At 45.8% G+C, this 15,789-nt stretch overlaps 3 protein-coding genes across 4 annotated transcripts; 2 read left to right on the top strand and 1 right to left on the bottom strand.

The window, feature by feature from the left end:
* The first annotated feature begins 1,447 nt into the window (after positions 1-1,447).
* On the top strand, positions 1,448-4,924 carry LOC112890218. Of its 2 annotated transcripts, none has more exons than XM_025957117.1 (11): positions 1,448-1,647; positions 1,893-1,939; positions 2,436-2,576; positions 2,665-2,713; positions 2,839-2,891; positions 2,986-3,626; positions 3,775-3,821; positions 3,903-3,948; positions 4,175-4,223; positions 4,318-4,446; positions 4,557-4,924. In XM_025957117.1, exons 1-11 carry the CDS (start codon positions 1,453-1,455, stop codon positions 4,660-4,662), a joined length of 1,503 nt encoding a protein of 500 aa, XP_025812902.1. In that variant the 5' UTR covers positions 1,448-1,452; the 3' UTR covers positions 4,663-4,924. The 2 variants fall into 2 exon arrangements, with proteins under 2 accessions (XP_025812902.1, XP_025812901.1); XM_025957116.1 differs by having other exon boundaries at positions 4,166-4,223.
* Positions 4,925-5,278: 354 nt separating this feature from the next.
* LOC112890274 (histone deacetylase HDT2) lies at positions 5,279-6,280 on the bottom strand. The gene has a single exon (XM_025957180.1). It carries the CDS (start codon positions 6,202-6,204, stop codon positions 5,479-5,481), a length of 726 nt encoding a protein of 241 aa, XP_025812965.1. The 5' UTR covers positions 6,205-6,280; the 3' UTR covers positions 5,279-5,478.
* A 321-nt stretch (positions 6,281-6,601) lies between these two features.
* Positions 6,602-8,699, top strand: LOC112889634 (40S ribosomal protein S15a-5-like). The gene is made up of 3 exons (XM_025956363.1): positions 6,602-6,867; positions 7,783-7,943; positions 8,298-8,699. The coding sequence occupies exons 1-3, from the start codon at positions 6,738-6,740 to the stop codon at positions 8,394-8,396; spliced, it is 390 nt and encodes a 129-aa protein (XP_025812148.1). The 5' UTR covers positions 6,602-6,737; the 3' UTR covers positions 8,397-8,699.
* Positions 8,700-15,789: the final 7,090 nt, after the last annotated feature.

Raw genomic sequence — 15,789 nt, 5'->3', positions numbered from 1 at the left:
TGTAGAATACGTACTTGTTTTTAGATTTCTTGTGTAGGATACTGGCTCTATGATCGTAGATGATGCTGACGGGCCACCTAATCCGGGAATTGTTTTCTGTGAGAGAAATGAAATGACAAGGGATGTGTGCTCTTGGACAGTCAAGAGAGATCTTGGTTGGTTGTCCTGGTCAGGCCTCACGGAGTCTTTGTTTCTCTAAATGGAAAATGAATAGGGAAGAGTAGGGTCACTGTCAGTGAAAAATCATATGCACATTCATGTGAATCGATCTGTACTCCTGCAGTCGGTTCAAGAAATGTTGAAAGCATAGGTTCTGCTGTTACCTATAATAGCATGCTTTTATCTAGTAGCAGTAAAATGGTGTGTGTTTTTTTTACTCAAGCATCTAAAACAGAACGTGAAAATTTTAATTCTCTTCTTTCAAGAAATTGCATCTGGAGATTTACAGTTCTGCGTTTCAGTTTAACTGGCTGGGGCGTTGTCAGCATCAGCAGATGCTTCCAAAGCAAAGCTTTTTTTGCCGTTGACATATTGACAATTAAACATGACGAGAGGAATCAGTTTACCTGACCAGTAATAGAAGAAATGATGATCTGGTGAGAAGTTCATGTCAGGGAGGCTCCAAACCGGCGCTTTTGAGTCTTGCGTCAGTATTATGATTTCAAATATGTCACTGTAATGCCGTATAGGCCTGTGAGCACTTAGACTGGCCATCCACTTCCTCCAATTGCTGCATTATGTTATGTTAACATGCACATCAGTGATGATGTCACCACCTTAGACCAGGTTGCTACAAATTAATCCATGGATTAGAACTCTCCAGGCGTAAAACAAAACGATCCAAATAGCTCAAACCTTTGATATTTCAGAGTAATTGAGTAAATACAGAACATCGCGAGTGAAATCTGGAGCAGCTGCCAAAAGTTTTGTCTGATCTTTGTGTTGCATTTTTCAGACCATGTACAGTGTCAGCATATCAAGATGTGTAATTCATTCAATGCACCTCTCCTCTCTTCATACCTGGTATAGAGTGTATTTACGTGTTCATTCATTGGTGCGAAAGTGGCCAAATTCTTCATAGGCCAAATTTTCCACTGATGAGACAAAATTAGGAGAATGGAATCTTTGCCCCCACTGAAGAGGAAGATACCTGCCACCAGATTTGTTTAGTCGCAGCTAGTGCAACACTCAACTATTACATGTCTTCTGTGCTTGAACTCTTCTGCCAAGTTCCATTTTATTAGTTTTATGAGTGCTTTAGGTGGGATTCTATTTTATATTATCTCATTTGTTTCATTGCTTCTGTTCCTTGAATTTCAAGTGTTCGCCCATAGTGACCCTACTATGCAGTACTACTAAAGACAGCTTCTCGCGTTACTCCTATTATCAATCTGGTCAGGTGTTTCATTTCACCAGGAGAGGGGACAGGGGAGGTTGAGCTGAGAGGGGTTCATGGAGATGGAGGGCAGGGGCCTGTCTGACTTGTTCAGGAACACCAGCGAGGAGATCTTCCTCAAGGCAGTGATGGAGAACTCTATGGGTGTGGCGGCAGCACCAAGTATGGAGATGTTGGGGTTCAGGAACATGTCGCAAAGTTTCAGAGAAGACAGCGAGGAGTTGTTCAACAGCTGGCTTATGAATGGAGAGGCAAGAATTCTGAGACTTTACCTGTGATTTCTTTTTCTCTGTGCATGAAAGGTCAAACAACTCATGTTTCAGAAAATAGATTCTCTTTTGCTGGGGATCGCTCACTTCTATCATTTAGAAAGTACATGACAGATATATCAGTAAGCTAATATGAGCATGAGTACTAAAACTACTTACTATGCTGGCTAATCTCTGACTCGAAAAGTCGAAAGTCGCACCTAAAATTATTGGTTGTTTATCTGCAGATCCCAGGATTTGGTTCAGTGAATAATCGTCCTCGGCAGCCATCTAGGTAAGATACTGCTAAATGATGCAAAATTAACTAAACTGAATAGATCTTGTTAGTATGCAGTGATCAAGGAAACTGTGTATTTGGATGGAGTCAACACCTTAAAATGAAACATCATGATTAAATTGAATTAATCTCAGAAAAAGCATCTGAACATGTCATGCTTCAAGATACCAAATAGATCATACCGCCCTTACCGGATTCCCAGAGATGAAGAAGCGCAATTTAAAGTCGGAAATCATGAAATAGCAACTCCTATTGTAATCACACATTTCCAGGAAACTTAGTTCTGCACTGCATCATTAGATTATTGAGCATGTAATTGGCGCTAAACATTGCGCCCCCCCCCCCCCCCCCCCAGAGGAAACGGTGCTGAACTTTTACACAGCCAAACGAAGTTAAGATAGAAATTCACATAAACTTGAGCTGTTATCATGAGTACATATTATATGGTTCATTGCAACAGATAACTCACAAGATGGCATGCAAAACTATGCAGGTTGTCATCAGAAGCTGCAGGCCTTCCGAATCAACAGCATGACATTGCTCAACAAAATTTTCTCACTGACAACTTGGTTCCACAGAATTCAGCAATTCCTTCTGTTGAATATCCAAATAACAATAACCAGCAATTACTCAAGTACCGTACTTTACACACCAGCATCATCTTCTAGTGTAAGATTTATGTAGTCCAAGTTATATTAATCTTGTCATTTGCCATGCAATAGGAATGCTGCCGAGAAAGGAATGCAGGCTAGTGACCTACTTCTTGCAAAGGTTAGCCAAATTCACTATCCAGTTCTGTTAGAGAAAAAAATCAATATCCAGTTACTACTATCTAGACTAATTTACAAAGCAAGTAAATGGTGTTTTTTCTCATTTTCTTAATTGTTCATGTGTAGGCCTGGTTCCACAGCACTCAACCAATGACTAGAAGCCGTTCTTCAGAACTAAGGCAGGAGTTTCAGATTCTAAATGTGCTACTACCTTCCAAGATGAAATCTATGGTTCTCGCCTCAAATTTCTCCAAAATTTGGTTATTTTTGCAGGAGGAGATATGCTGCAATGCAAACTCATGTGGCACCAATAACTACAGGATTCATTGAACCAGCTAACCAATTCAAACAAGATTTTACAAACACAACAAACAGTACTCCGATGAGCAACACACCTGTTCAGACTCCAAAATTTGTATCTCCTTCAAGTTCATCAACATCCCCACTGGATAATCCAAATATGGTGTCACAAGATACTGTTACCTCAGTTGTGAGTATGCTCAAGGACACACTCGAGCGCAAGAAGCTTGGTAGCCATGCTAACAAAGACGCCACAGTAGGCAATTCTTTTGGATTCTATGACATTCAGCAGTTTCAACAAAACATTCTTGGAGGAACAGATATCTTTCCCCTAGTAACAACATCCCAAGTTCAGGATTCCCCGATGCTTCCAAAAGTCGATAGGCCCATGGAAACAAATAATGGTAACTTTGCTGCTCCTGCAAACCAGGTTTGGTTCGGCGCAGCATCTCGAGAGCCCTCGCACAGCGGATCGTCTACAGCTATGACTGCTCATTCAGCTGGATTTGAAGTGTGTGATGAGCTACCTCCTATGGGGCAAGCAATGTCTGTTTGTGAGAGCACTAGAAAAAATGCCGCAAATGGAACAACTGACTGCAGATTAAAAGGCAAAGGTATAGTTCTACCTATACATTTATCCCTGAGTTATAGCAAAACATTACTTGGCCTCATGCCAATACCTATTAGTCGCTAAAACATGGATGAGAATGTTTGATCTATGCCATGGGAGAATAACATAGATTTTTTTGTTTAAATGCACAGAATACAGGGAGAGGGTCCTAAAGGATAATGTGAAAGATGACAGAAAGGTAAGCTCGATTATTACTTCTGGAACATCCAAAGTTTCATCCGGTATAATATTTCAATATGATCATTTTACACATTGGCAGAAAACGGCATTAACTCGAATGGGATCCATTTCATCAGAACAAGCAGGTATATCCAGCAGACAGCTCTTTTGTGTAGGCACCAAACATGTGGCATATGGTGACCTCTCAAAATAATCACTCACCAGTGTTCATATATTGGGAAACATGAAATATATGAAACTATGATATGCTTGTGCCAAATGAGAACACTCTCCTAAAAAGATGTAGCATATGCTTTGACTTGTATACTGTCTTCTTGATCACCAAACAACCTGATTAATTAGCTTATGCAGCTGATAATGGAGATCCTACGAAGAAGCGCAGAGTTGAGCGCTCACGCAAGTATGTGATGGTTCTTCCTCTTAAAAAATGGTCTTGAACAATTAGTTCTAATTGTCATACAGTATATGATGTTAGATTGCATTTTATGGTTCAGAATGGCAGAAGCAAAGGAAAGAAGTTCCACACCAGTAATACCATCCGACATGCAAGCCGTACTAAAGCGTTGCGAAAACCTAGAGAAGGAGGTCCGATCACTAAAGCTTAACCTATCTTTCATGAACAGGTGAGTGCACTGTTTCAAGTACACATGTTTCTATTCTAAGGCAAATTCTTGTCCAGTAATCATAAACCATACTTCTAAAGCTATTTACTCAATATTTTAACCAATTACAGGAAAGATTCAGAACAGACCAAACAGATCGAGGAGCTTCAGAAGCAAAATGAGGAGCTGACTGAGGAGAAGGAGCGGCTACTAGAAGAGATCGAAAGAATCGTCTGACGCCAACACATGATCACCCAATCCTTTTCGACCCGTTTCTCTGTGCTAATAGAATTAGACTTGAAAAGTCCTAGATACAAATATACACACAATCCAGAAGGGCAGCGAGAATTACAGTACTGCCCTGAATGTACCATTCTTTTCCATGTTATCTCAAGTTTAACATCTACCAACAACCAAGGGGTTATGGATTACATTTTGCTTCCTATGGCATGTACATTAAGATTAAACTAAGTACGGCATTAAATTAAATAGCAAAAGAACTGACAACATTCTCCAACATTAGAACAGGACTGCGTTATTTCAGACAGAAGCATACCCATATGATTTCTCCAATTTGTCAAATGATTAGGATCCGCGTTTTACTTAGATTTTACAGAGTAAGCATTCATTTGAGGATACAGAAGACAGCACCACAGAAAACCAAGAAATGCAACATCGTTCAGACATCAGATAGAAGGAACGACTTTCAGAAACAAAAGCACCACATTTCATCATATCTTCGACAAATCAAAACATGGTAAACAACTTCCGTATTTCTCAAGAATGTGATAGGCTCAGCTAGTAATATAAAAAGGAGATCTAAGACATCACATTAAGCAAGGCCAAAAACTTGTACAGAAATAAAGACAGCTACTATGTTATTCCAGGGTAAGTCACAGAGATAATTATCATCTATTCCATTCCATCATCATTCCAACATCCAACACTAGCCACACAATAACTCATTACATTTCCAAGACTACCACCCCACACAATAGCCTAGAAAAGACCTAACAGATCAGGAACTAGAGCAGTACATACAGCGGCCACCGCTCAGTTCTTGTTCCTGGGCGAGGTTCTCCTGGCCCCAGCCACCGGTGCGGCCGGCGCGGCGGCCTTCCTCCTTGGCGACGCCCTGGCAGCTTGTGCGGAAGCCTTCCTCTTCGGCGACGCCCTCGCCGGCGCCTTTGCCGCTGGTGCGGAAGCCTGCCTCCTCGGGGACGTCCTCGCCGGCGCCGCGGCCGCCGCCTTCTGCTTCTTCTCCAGCTGCTGCTGCGCGGCAATGCGGTCAAACTCGTCGCTGAGCTTCCTCGCGCGCTTCTTCTTGGCAGCGGTGGCGATGGTCGCGAGGGGCTCATCGTCCTCCTCCTCCTCTTCCTCCGACTGGTCGGACCCGTCGGAGTCCTCGTCGTCGTCGACGACCTCCCGCTTCAGAATCCGCTCCTGCGCCGCCGCCTCCTCCGCATCGGAGTCCCCGTCGCTGGCGTCGTCGTCGGAGCCGAGCGCGGCGAGCGACGCGGGCTTGTGGCCGGCGGCACGCGCCTTGGCCCTGGCGTCGCGGCGCGCGCGGCGGCGGAGCTTGTCGATGGACCCCTCGATGCGGCCCTGGAGGCGGAGGCGCTTGACGCCGAGGCCGCCCATGGACCAGTGCGCCTCCTGCGCCCAGGCGAGGAGCGGCTCGGTGACGGACGGCGGCGGGTCGACGCGGTCGCCGGGGAAGAAGCGCGGCCGCGGGAGGCTGCTGCCGTAGAACCGGCCGGGTCCCAGCGCCACCACCATGGTGATATCTCTTCGGTCCCTAGACCTCTCTTCCTCCCTCTCCCTGTAGATCTGTCCCTCTCACTAGATCTCTGCAAGCGAGTCGCTGTGTGGGGAAGAGAGAGGAATTGGGGGCAGTTTATAGGAGGGAACGCGTGGCGGGAAAGGCGAGGGTGTTTGGCGCCAAGAAAATGGCGGTAAAAGGGTGGGGGTGGAAAATGGAAATGGGGTTCGTGCGCGGGAAGCCGCCGCGAATGGAAGTGGCGGGAGAGTCCTCGCGCGCGCGCTGGAACTGGGCCTCACCGTACCCAATAGCCCAGTTAAAGTGCCCGGTTAACTGCACCGGCCCAGTGGGGGCGTCCATCGAAACCTCCAAACTTGGGCCGAAACGGAGCGCTAGCCTAGACCTAGGCCCACTCCGAGCGCGTGCCCTCGCCTCGCCTCCCTCTCGCGAGCGCCGCCGGCTACCCGGGGGAGAAAGCGTAAGCGGCTAAGCGCGGCGGCGGCGGACGGAGAGGCGAACAAGATCCACCGGCCGTGGCCACGGGATCGCGATGGGGCGGCGGATCCTGAACGACGCGCTGCGCACGATGGTCAACGCGGACCGCCGGGGGAATGCCACGGCGCTCCTCCAGCCAATCTCCGGCGTCATGGTCTCCTTCCTCAACATCATGAAGCACCGAGGTATGGAGAGTGTTCCGCTCCTCGCTACTGTAGTTACCTGCACCTTCATTTCTACTAGTAGTTAGCATGCAGCCTCGCATCGCCCTGTCCCTGCCTCATCCCATCATCCGGTGGGTCTGCCCAATTAGCACCAGGGTTGGGTTTCATCATTGATGCCAAACCTAGGGATCGGATGCCGATTCGAGTCGTTACCCGAGTAATCGATCCCATTTCTAGAAGGAGTACATGTATTGGGCGATTTGCGAGTGTCGTGCTGCTAGAGGGGTTGGGATGACGGCAAATAGGTCATGTCCACATCGAAATTGGCTTCTTCAGTACCATGTCCTTGTTATGTTATCGACTCATTGATAAATGGTGGTGACGCTTGATAAAATGTGGTGACACTTGATAAATGTGGTGACACCGATTCTCGGTTCCAAAGTTTTAGTGTGTATCCTATGTCTGGGTTAGCAAATGTCATTAAGGGGATTAAGGCAAGAGTGCACATTCAAATTCACCAGATTTTAACAAGTCTATTACCGTTATCCTCCACCAAGCTCTCTTTGACTTTCGAGAGCAAGTGTTTTGTCTTCCTTCATTCGTTAGCACTTGAAAGAGTTGAGAGCCATGTAGTATAGTAGTATGCATCCACCCACTTTTCTCTTAGATTACTATCAGTTTGAGAAGTTTCCACCAGTTAAGAGTATTCAACTCCAGGCACTCTTCAGCTTAGTTTTTATGGATAACACTTAACAGGGCTCCATTGGACACAAGGTGGCATGCAATAGTGGCGTGCCTTCCCCCTTTTTGTTTTAATCACGTATGCATGCGGATTGCAAACTGATTTTCTGAGATTTTGCATCTTGGAAGGATTCCTTCTACTGTACCCTTCGTTGTTCTAAAATTTCTTCTCGTGGTTTGTTTGATGCTTCACAGGGTATATAAAAAACTTCGAGGTCATTGATCCGCATAGAGTCGGGAAAATTAATGTGGAGCTTCATGGACGTATCAAAGATTGCAAAGCTCTTACTTACAGGCAAGACCTCAGAGCTAAGGAGATAGAACAATACAGAGTTCGGATGCTCCCAACACGACAGGTATTTTATATTTTTTATCTGCTCATATCTATTGACATTTACATGTCCTGTTAGTTCCCTATATTTTATTGTATTAGCTTCCTCCAGAAAGTAATACTGTAGAATCTAAGTTTCTGTTTTCACTTGGAAATTGGGCAAAAGCACATACTCTGATGACCATTATATCAGGCGGTACTACTCTTATATCAGCTGTTTTGGGGTGCTCCATTGTGATTCTCCCCACCTGTAGCAGCAGTAGCATACCTTTATGGTTGTCTGAGTTTAGATTCAGATATGGAGTATGCTTTTCATTTGAAGTTTAGTGTGGTATCACTAACACCCTTTCCTGTTTATTTGGTTTGATTTGCTTCGCAGTGGGGCTATGTTGTGATCACTACTCCGAACGGTGTTTTGGATCATGAGGAAGCAATCAGGCAGAACGTGGGGGGTCAGGTCCTCGGTTATTTCCATTGATTGACAAGGAGCACCCTTGTCTAGCCCTGAATGAGGCAATGCACTGTGCCCGTCTGGCATTATTACACTGTTGTTAGGACTGAACCCATTCTGTTTTGGGTTTTGAGAGCATGTTTGCTTTCCTTCATGGCCGTCAAGAAATGCAATAACATGTCAAAAGTACTAGGAAATGCTAGTTGTTAAACAGGAAGGCTGTAATTTTTTCCTTTGAACTGATACATCTTGTGAATCTAGATATTCGGGGGCACATGATTGGTAAATGCCTTAGATTCTATGATCCTGCTAATAGCTTCCTTGTGGTAAGGCCAGTCTCAGTGCATAGTTTCATGGTACAGTTACCAGGACCGAGAACCAGGTTTTATGGTGATAAGACTTCTCTCACGTCCTATGAAACTCCCTTCTTTTTTCTTCTCGCCATGTCAGCAAAATTGATGATATGGCATAGAATTTAATGCTATGAAACTTTCCATAAAATCCCCATCTTACTAGGTGGAGACTGGCCTAAGATTGCCACAAGAACGTGCTGCCTACCTGGCCTCTCCAATTTCAGTAATCTGCATCACATTCCAGTAGTCTGTGTCACCTAAGACACTGCACCTGAGACACCTGACTACTTGCACCTGAGATACCTAAAAAGGTAACAAAGCATCAACTCCTCAAGGGGGGAAAAGCAGGGTTCACAGATAGATAAGAGTCCAAAACAACTTGCATTGTATCCACAAACACGGTAGGGAGCAAGAACAAATATTACAAGTCTTAATCCAAGCACAACATCAGGCTCCTAATGAGCCGATCCAACAAATAGCAAACAAACCGAAATGCACGGCGGTGGCTAACCATCCAGGGAGAGCACGCTGGGCGACACCCAGCTGGGCAGCAACGTCCCGCTAGGGAACGGGTACACTTCGTTGGCATGGCCGGCGAAGGCGACACAGCCTCTCCTCCCTCCCCACCTCTCCAGGCGGGCTCTGGAGAGCACCCACCTTCCATACCGACCCTCGAAGACCGTCTGCTCTCCATGGCGCCACTGATGAAGACCGCGCCGTCAAGCTCCGGCACCGGCGACCACCGTGGCGGTTCCGTCGGCGAATCGAGGCCGTCAAGGTGGAAGAAAACAAGGCTCTCCCAGTCAGGACTCGGCGAGGCAACCAAGGCGAGCTTGTCTCCACACACCACCACCAGCCGCGGGTTCAAAAGCGCCTCATTGTTGACCATGCCATCATTGTCCTCCTCCACGATGAGCAGGGGTCGGATGCTCATTCCGAGCTGGGCATCGTCGTCCAGGTGCACGGTGTAGAGGCTCAGGTCAATATCCAAGGCGATGATCTTGTCCTTGAATACCACGATCTGGTAGATGGGTCCTAAGTTGTCATGATCCGTTGTCGCGTCCTGCCAGTCATCACTCCCGATTCGCCAAACAAGCAGCCGGCCAACAATGTCGCTGGTGCTGACGAGGAGGCATGCCTTGGGCGATGATATTGTAGCTGTGAGTGTGCAGCAAAGGAGATCGATGAAGTCCAGCATGTAGTAGGTGGCCGCCTCTGCTAATTTCGGGCATGGTGGAGGGGAAACTTGGACGCTGGTGAACACGTCGATCATGGTGATGTTGCCTCCGGTCTCCGAGACCGACAAGTCGGCGAAGATGGCATGACCGTAGGAACACCCTACGAACTCCATGCCGGGTGGAATGGTTGCCGGAACTGCGGTGGAACCTGAGGCTTGGATTGGCCAGGTCCATGAGCTGCCATGCGTGATGAACTCCACAGTGGGCATTGTTGCTTAACTGGGCGCAGCTTCAGATTATGAGGTGGAGGAGCTTGCAGAAGGAGGGTTTGGCTTCCATGAAAGCCGCACGCCAGCTGGGGCAGGTGGAGATGAAGGCGAGAATGTCGCGGGTGCAGCCTAGCAGGTGAATGATGGAGTGCAGTATTCCAGTTGGGAGCTCAGCCCAGCCCTGGGGTCCGGCCATCGCCAAGAGCATGGACATAGTTGTTGTATCCATGTATGTGATGCTCTCCATGGTCTTAGCTCCCTGTAACAAAAATTACGTGAGATGAACAAAATGGCTGCTAAAAAGAAAGAACACAGTGGAGGAACCAAGTAGAAAAATGAAGAAGAAAATAAAAGCAACGATCCTGTAGTGATGAGTAGTGCTCCAGCGTCGTTAGCAAGGGAAAAAAACACAAACCGAAAAGGCAAGAACCAGCGACCTCGTCAGCTCGGTTCACTTAAAAGATTGGTTTCAACAAAGGAAAAGACACATATTCCGTGTAGTTTCTTCAGCTGAAATCGGCCCAATACAACACAGATGAAGGCACAAAACTTAAAACAATGAAAAAAATAAGAATAAAAAGGAAGAAGGATTTGAATCCTGGTCTATTGACCAAATTCCACCTCCACCATCTCACCAGCAAATTATGTGTAATGCATAATAGAATATACACTGATACACAGAATATGAGCATCACTGAATCGTGGTAGTTGACCCATTGGTCGGACCACTGAACCAGTGAACCGACGACCTCGCCGGTTCGGCTTTTCATTCTACGGTCGGTATGGTCATTTTACAAGCGCGCGCATACCCGCACCTCATGTATCATCTATAGTATTTTCTTTGATGAAATAGGAGTGGCAAGCCCATAAAGTTAAGAATAAAATTGTATCGATCGACTTGCTATGCAATATTCTAACAAATCGTGCTAAAATTGGTAAACCGACTAATGCGCATTCATACGTGAATCATTTGCAATCATTTTATTCATCTAAACACAACAAATCTTGCAGTTAAAAATGGGAGGGTCAAAATCAATATTACCTTGGTAGGAGGGAGCGGCGCACCGTTGTACTGGAGTGCTAGCGGCAGCAGCGGCGGATATCACGTGTCGTCCTTTACCGGAGGAGCACTGCGAGCTGCTGGATGGAGGGCGTTGGTCGCAGGGGCATCAAAAGAGATCCTTTTGGCGGCCGGATGGATTCTGGTAGCCGGACCGGACAAAGGGGGTGCGCACCTCACCCGTTAGCGGCGGCGGTGGCGGCACAACAGACCAATACGGTCAAGTGGGGAGGGTATCCAAACCCTAAAAGGCATCTTTTATATGATGGCAGAGGGCAAGTAATTTCTACCAACTCTAGGAGCAATCTTGTAAACAGTGTACTAGAATCGGTGGGGTTTTCTCTAAGCGACGGGCTGGGATGATCCTTATGTATAGTTGTTCACTCACGGCCAGGAAGATCGATTTTTATGAAAGCAAAACTAGAATCACATTGTTTCGTATATTATTTTGGCCATAATATCCAAAGATTTGTTCACAAATAGGATCTAGATTGGTGAAGGGTAGCCAGGAGACAATTATGTTCAGCATGACAAAGTGACATAGTGATGGTTGTTGATGCCGATGTCACTTGTAAGGTGAAGATATGTATGGTGGGTTGCACAATGATGTTGACTAGCTAGGCACAATGATGTTGACTAGCTATAACAATTCTCTGTGTTGTTATGGGAACTAAATGTGGGTATGATGACGTATATCCATTTAAAATCATGGAAGGTATCTTTTTTATTAAAAAATACCTACACCCCTCACATTACTATATAGAACAATGATATTATGCCAAGGGTTAGAGAGAAATCCAACCCCCCACCCCCACCCCCACCACCACACACACACTTAAATGAAACACCCAAAGGGTCACATGCCTCATTTTCTCTCACCTAGGTTCTCTTTCACCCTTATAAAGTACATACAAATTGCGTCCAACAATGAGGAAACGCATGCCTGATTGGTTGGGTTCTTGCATTAGGATATAATATGCACCCGGATGGACTGATGATGGTGGATGCCCGACCAGAAGATGAGGGTCTTCATTCGTCATGAGGAGGCAGCCGTGCTGGACCGGTGATTGTAAGTGAGGAGGACATAGAGATATTCACCAGCTCCATGTGAAATTCTGTTGATAGTCTGGTTTGATACAGGAAGTTCTTACTACTAGAAAATGTGCAATCCATCCTGCATAATTATATCGATCATAGTTGGAGCCGGTACCAGTACATACAACAAAGTATCACCAACAGCTACTAATATGCCCAACATATATTAGTACCGGTTGGCATCACCAGCCGGTACTAATGTGTGTCAAGCGTATTAGTACTGGCTGGTGACCTCAACCAGTACTAATATGTAATGTGCTGAATTAGTACCGGTTGGTATCATCAATCCGTACTGATATTAACACGCTTTATATAGCCTTTCATGCTCCATGAACTTAAGTGCTATGAACACAATACTTGTCCATGAAAGCTCGGGTGTAGGGAGGTGCTTGCGCAATTTTTCTTCAAAATTTTTGAAGTTTTCACACAACGAAGGAGCAAAAACTTTAGCAACTTCATCCTCACACTTTCATAGCTAGGATGATTTTTTTTGCTTTAGATATCGAGAAATCGTGGTTTTTGTGAAATGGATATAAAAAAATAACATATTTTTTTATTTATACATCCATTTGATTTCGTATTTTTTTAGTTTGAATATATAGATGGAGCTCAAATTTAGATGGGAAGGTATGATAGAGATGAAGCTCTAAATTATTTTTTTAATCTAATTTTTACATATCCATTTTTTAATACATGTGATATAGTTAAGCTCCAATTTTTAGGTACTTTGTGTGTATAGATGTGGTTTAGTTTTAGTGGGATGATGCTTGCAGTTAGACGATCATGCTCAAAATTAGAATTTCCATTAAAAACTTATACTTTTGCATGTAGTTCAAATTTGAGTTAATTCTATAATAAGCACACATAAACTAGTGAGGTGGGATTATAGTTAGAAGATGTAGGGCTGTAGTTTAACGGTGTAGGATTGTAGTTGCGAATTCGGTACGGATGGAAGTTATGAACCAGTATTAATGACGTGTTTTCCGTTAGCGTCTTGAAGTTACTAGTGCAAAATTGATAAGCTCCTTTAGGAGGGTTTCGGCTCCGCCTTCCTCAGCAGCTCCTGCTAGAGCCCTGCCAAACTGGGTAGAAGCAAACGGCTCCAGCGGAGAAGCCCTCAAAATCCCGCTGAGAGGAGCCTTTCGATGTAGCCGGAGCTGAAAAATGTGGATCCCCGCAGCTCCTCCGCATCGCTACCCTCTTTGTCCTCCACGGTGGCATGGGAAACGGCGAGAGTGGCAAGGTGGGGGTAAAGATCCCATGGGTACCGCAAGGAAGCTACCTGTGAGGAAAAAAAAGTCTGATTACTATTAGGATTCCACTGTAATTCTATTAGGACTCATACCTTCTAATCATACTAGGACTCCTACCTTATAATCCTATTAGGAACCCCGTCCTCTGGGATATATAAAGGAGGGCAGGGATACCTAGATAGGCAGAGAACCAACAGAGAGTAAACAGTCAACTCAACACCCAAGCGCAGGGCGCAATATACAACACCCCAAAACACGACGTAGGGTATTACGCTACTCTAGCGGCCCGAACCTGTCTAAATTTGTATCTTGTGTCCTTGCGTTCACCTTCAAGTTCCACATCCGGCGACCCCTTACCAAATAATCACCTACCTTAGAGTATCGCTAGGTAGGCCGACGGTAAAAATGCCGACACGGATGACGAAGATCAATGAGAGCAGGGAGGTGAGGGTGAAGGTGGCCGGCGGCGAGAAGCGCGAGGTGGGACGGAAGCCGACGCGAGCACGAGATGGCCGGTGACGAGAGGCGTGAGCGTGAGGCAGGGACAAGATGCGAAGGCAGTGATGGGGTGCAAGGCGGCCGGCAATGGCCGCGAGGCGTACAGCGATGGGCGGGGAGGAGCACGAGGTGGCCAGTGACGGGGATGGAGGCGGCAGCGCGCGGAGGAAAAGCGGCGGCAAGCATGAGGGGCGGCACAAACGGTGACGGGTGTTGAAGCACGGCGACGTCAAGGACGAGAGGCGGCGCGCACGTGGAGGCACGACGACTGCAAGGGCGAGCAACGTGCGGCCACGGCAAACGCGAGGGGCGGCGGGGCGCACGGAGGCACGACGGTGATGTGACCTCAGAGGTGCGGCCACCGCAAACGCGAGCGGCGGCGCGGCCGCGGAAGTGCAGCCACGGCAAGCGCAAGCGGCAAGGTCGCGAAGGCCGGGGCACACGCGGGGCGGAGGGTGAGCGGCAGACACGTGGAGCAGACGTGAGCGGCGAGAAGAGCAGATAAGGATGAGAAAGAATGAAGAAAATAAAAATGAGTAGAAAAAAAGAAAAGAATAGAAGGAAAAAAATGGTAGCGTGAACATTTGACAGTTGAATGAGCCGTTTTGCCAAATATTTTTCAAAACGACTTCAACTCCATCAAATAAGCCGCTCCACTAGAGAAGCTGGAGCCGGAGCTGCTGTTTCTAAAGAAGCCGCAGCCGTGCCAAACAGAACCTAATAAACTCAAACTCCATAACTCCTCGATGTAGAACATTCTAAAAGTTCTTTATTTGCTACTTAGTAAAGTGCACGTGCGGCATGCACATGTTTTTATAAAATCTGGTAAACAGTAACTTTACATTTGTAGTGAAGAATTAAGCGCAACAAGGATATAATTTGAAAGATATCTAATAAACAATATTTTTTATTGGGCAACCAACATTTAACATCACAAAAATTTAAAATCATCTAATAACAAAAAATATAACCAATATCACAATTATATTTAAAATGCATAAATTTCCACAATCCCACGCCAACATGTGCCTCTGTATGAACAGCATCACTGGCAGTAGTAAGACCTAGATCATGATCAGCGTGACACCCTACAGATACGGTAGCGACAACGGTCGGCCGGGTGTTCGCATCAGCCTCCCGCCCCGTCACTCCATGAGGATCGTGTGACACCCTCAGGTCTTCGTGTATAAGGAAGCAACCTGCATGGTGACCTCAATGTCTGCCTGTCAGTTAAACATCATTCACAAGGGCAAAGAAAAAATTTCTACAATGCAACAATGATCATGGGTATTGAATCGATCCTACAAACATGCAGCCATTTTTGTAAAAAAATAACTTGCCATCAGGAGATGTAAGTAAGAAGAATAAGATGCCCAAAAAATATTCAGTGACTTTAATGGACTGAAATGCTTACTCCTAGAATCGAAGAGATTTCAGAAGGCTTGCGCCAGAATAAACACCTACAATAAATCTGTTCTCTGTTGGGTAACCATCTAGTAGAGTGCACGTGTTTAGCGGATCATAAAACCATAGCTCAACTGAAAACGAATAGGTCTGCATCAGAAAACATACTAAACAAAAACAAATTCACATGGCAGCATACATATCTTCTCAATTAATTTCGCAGCAAATAGATTCCAAGAAACCAATTATAGATAGTGAAAAACCTTGCATTAAACAATGTGAAGGAAAACAAAGCCATAGTACCCTGTGT

The sequence above is a fragment of the Panicum hallii genome, chromosome 4 (genome assembly GCF_002211085.1).
Source record: "Panicum hallii strain FIL2 chromosome 4, PHallii_v3.1, whole genome shotgun sequence".
Classification (NCBI taxonomy): domain Eukaryota; kingdom Viridiplantae; phylum Streptophyta; class Magnoliopsida; order Poales; family Poaceae; genus Panicum; species Panicum hallii.
The sequence above is the reverse complement of the archived record's forward strand: the minus strand, read 5'-3'. Positions and strand labels throughout refer to the sequence as shown.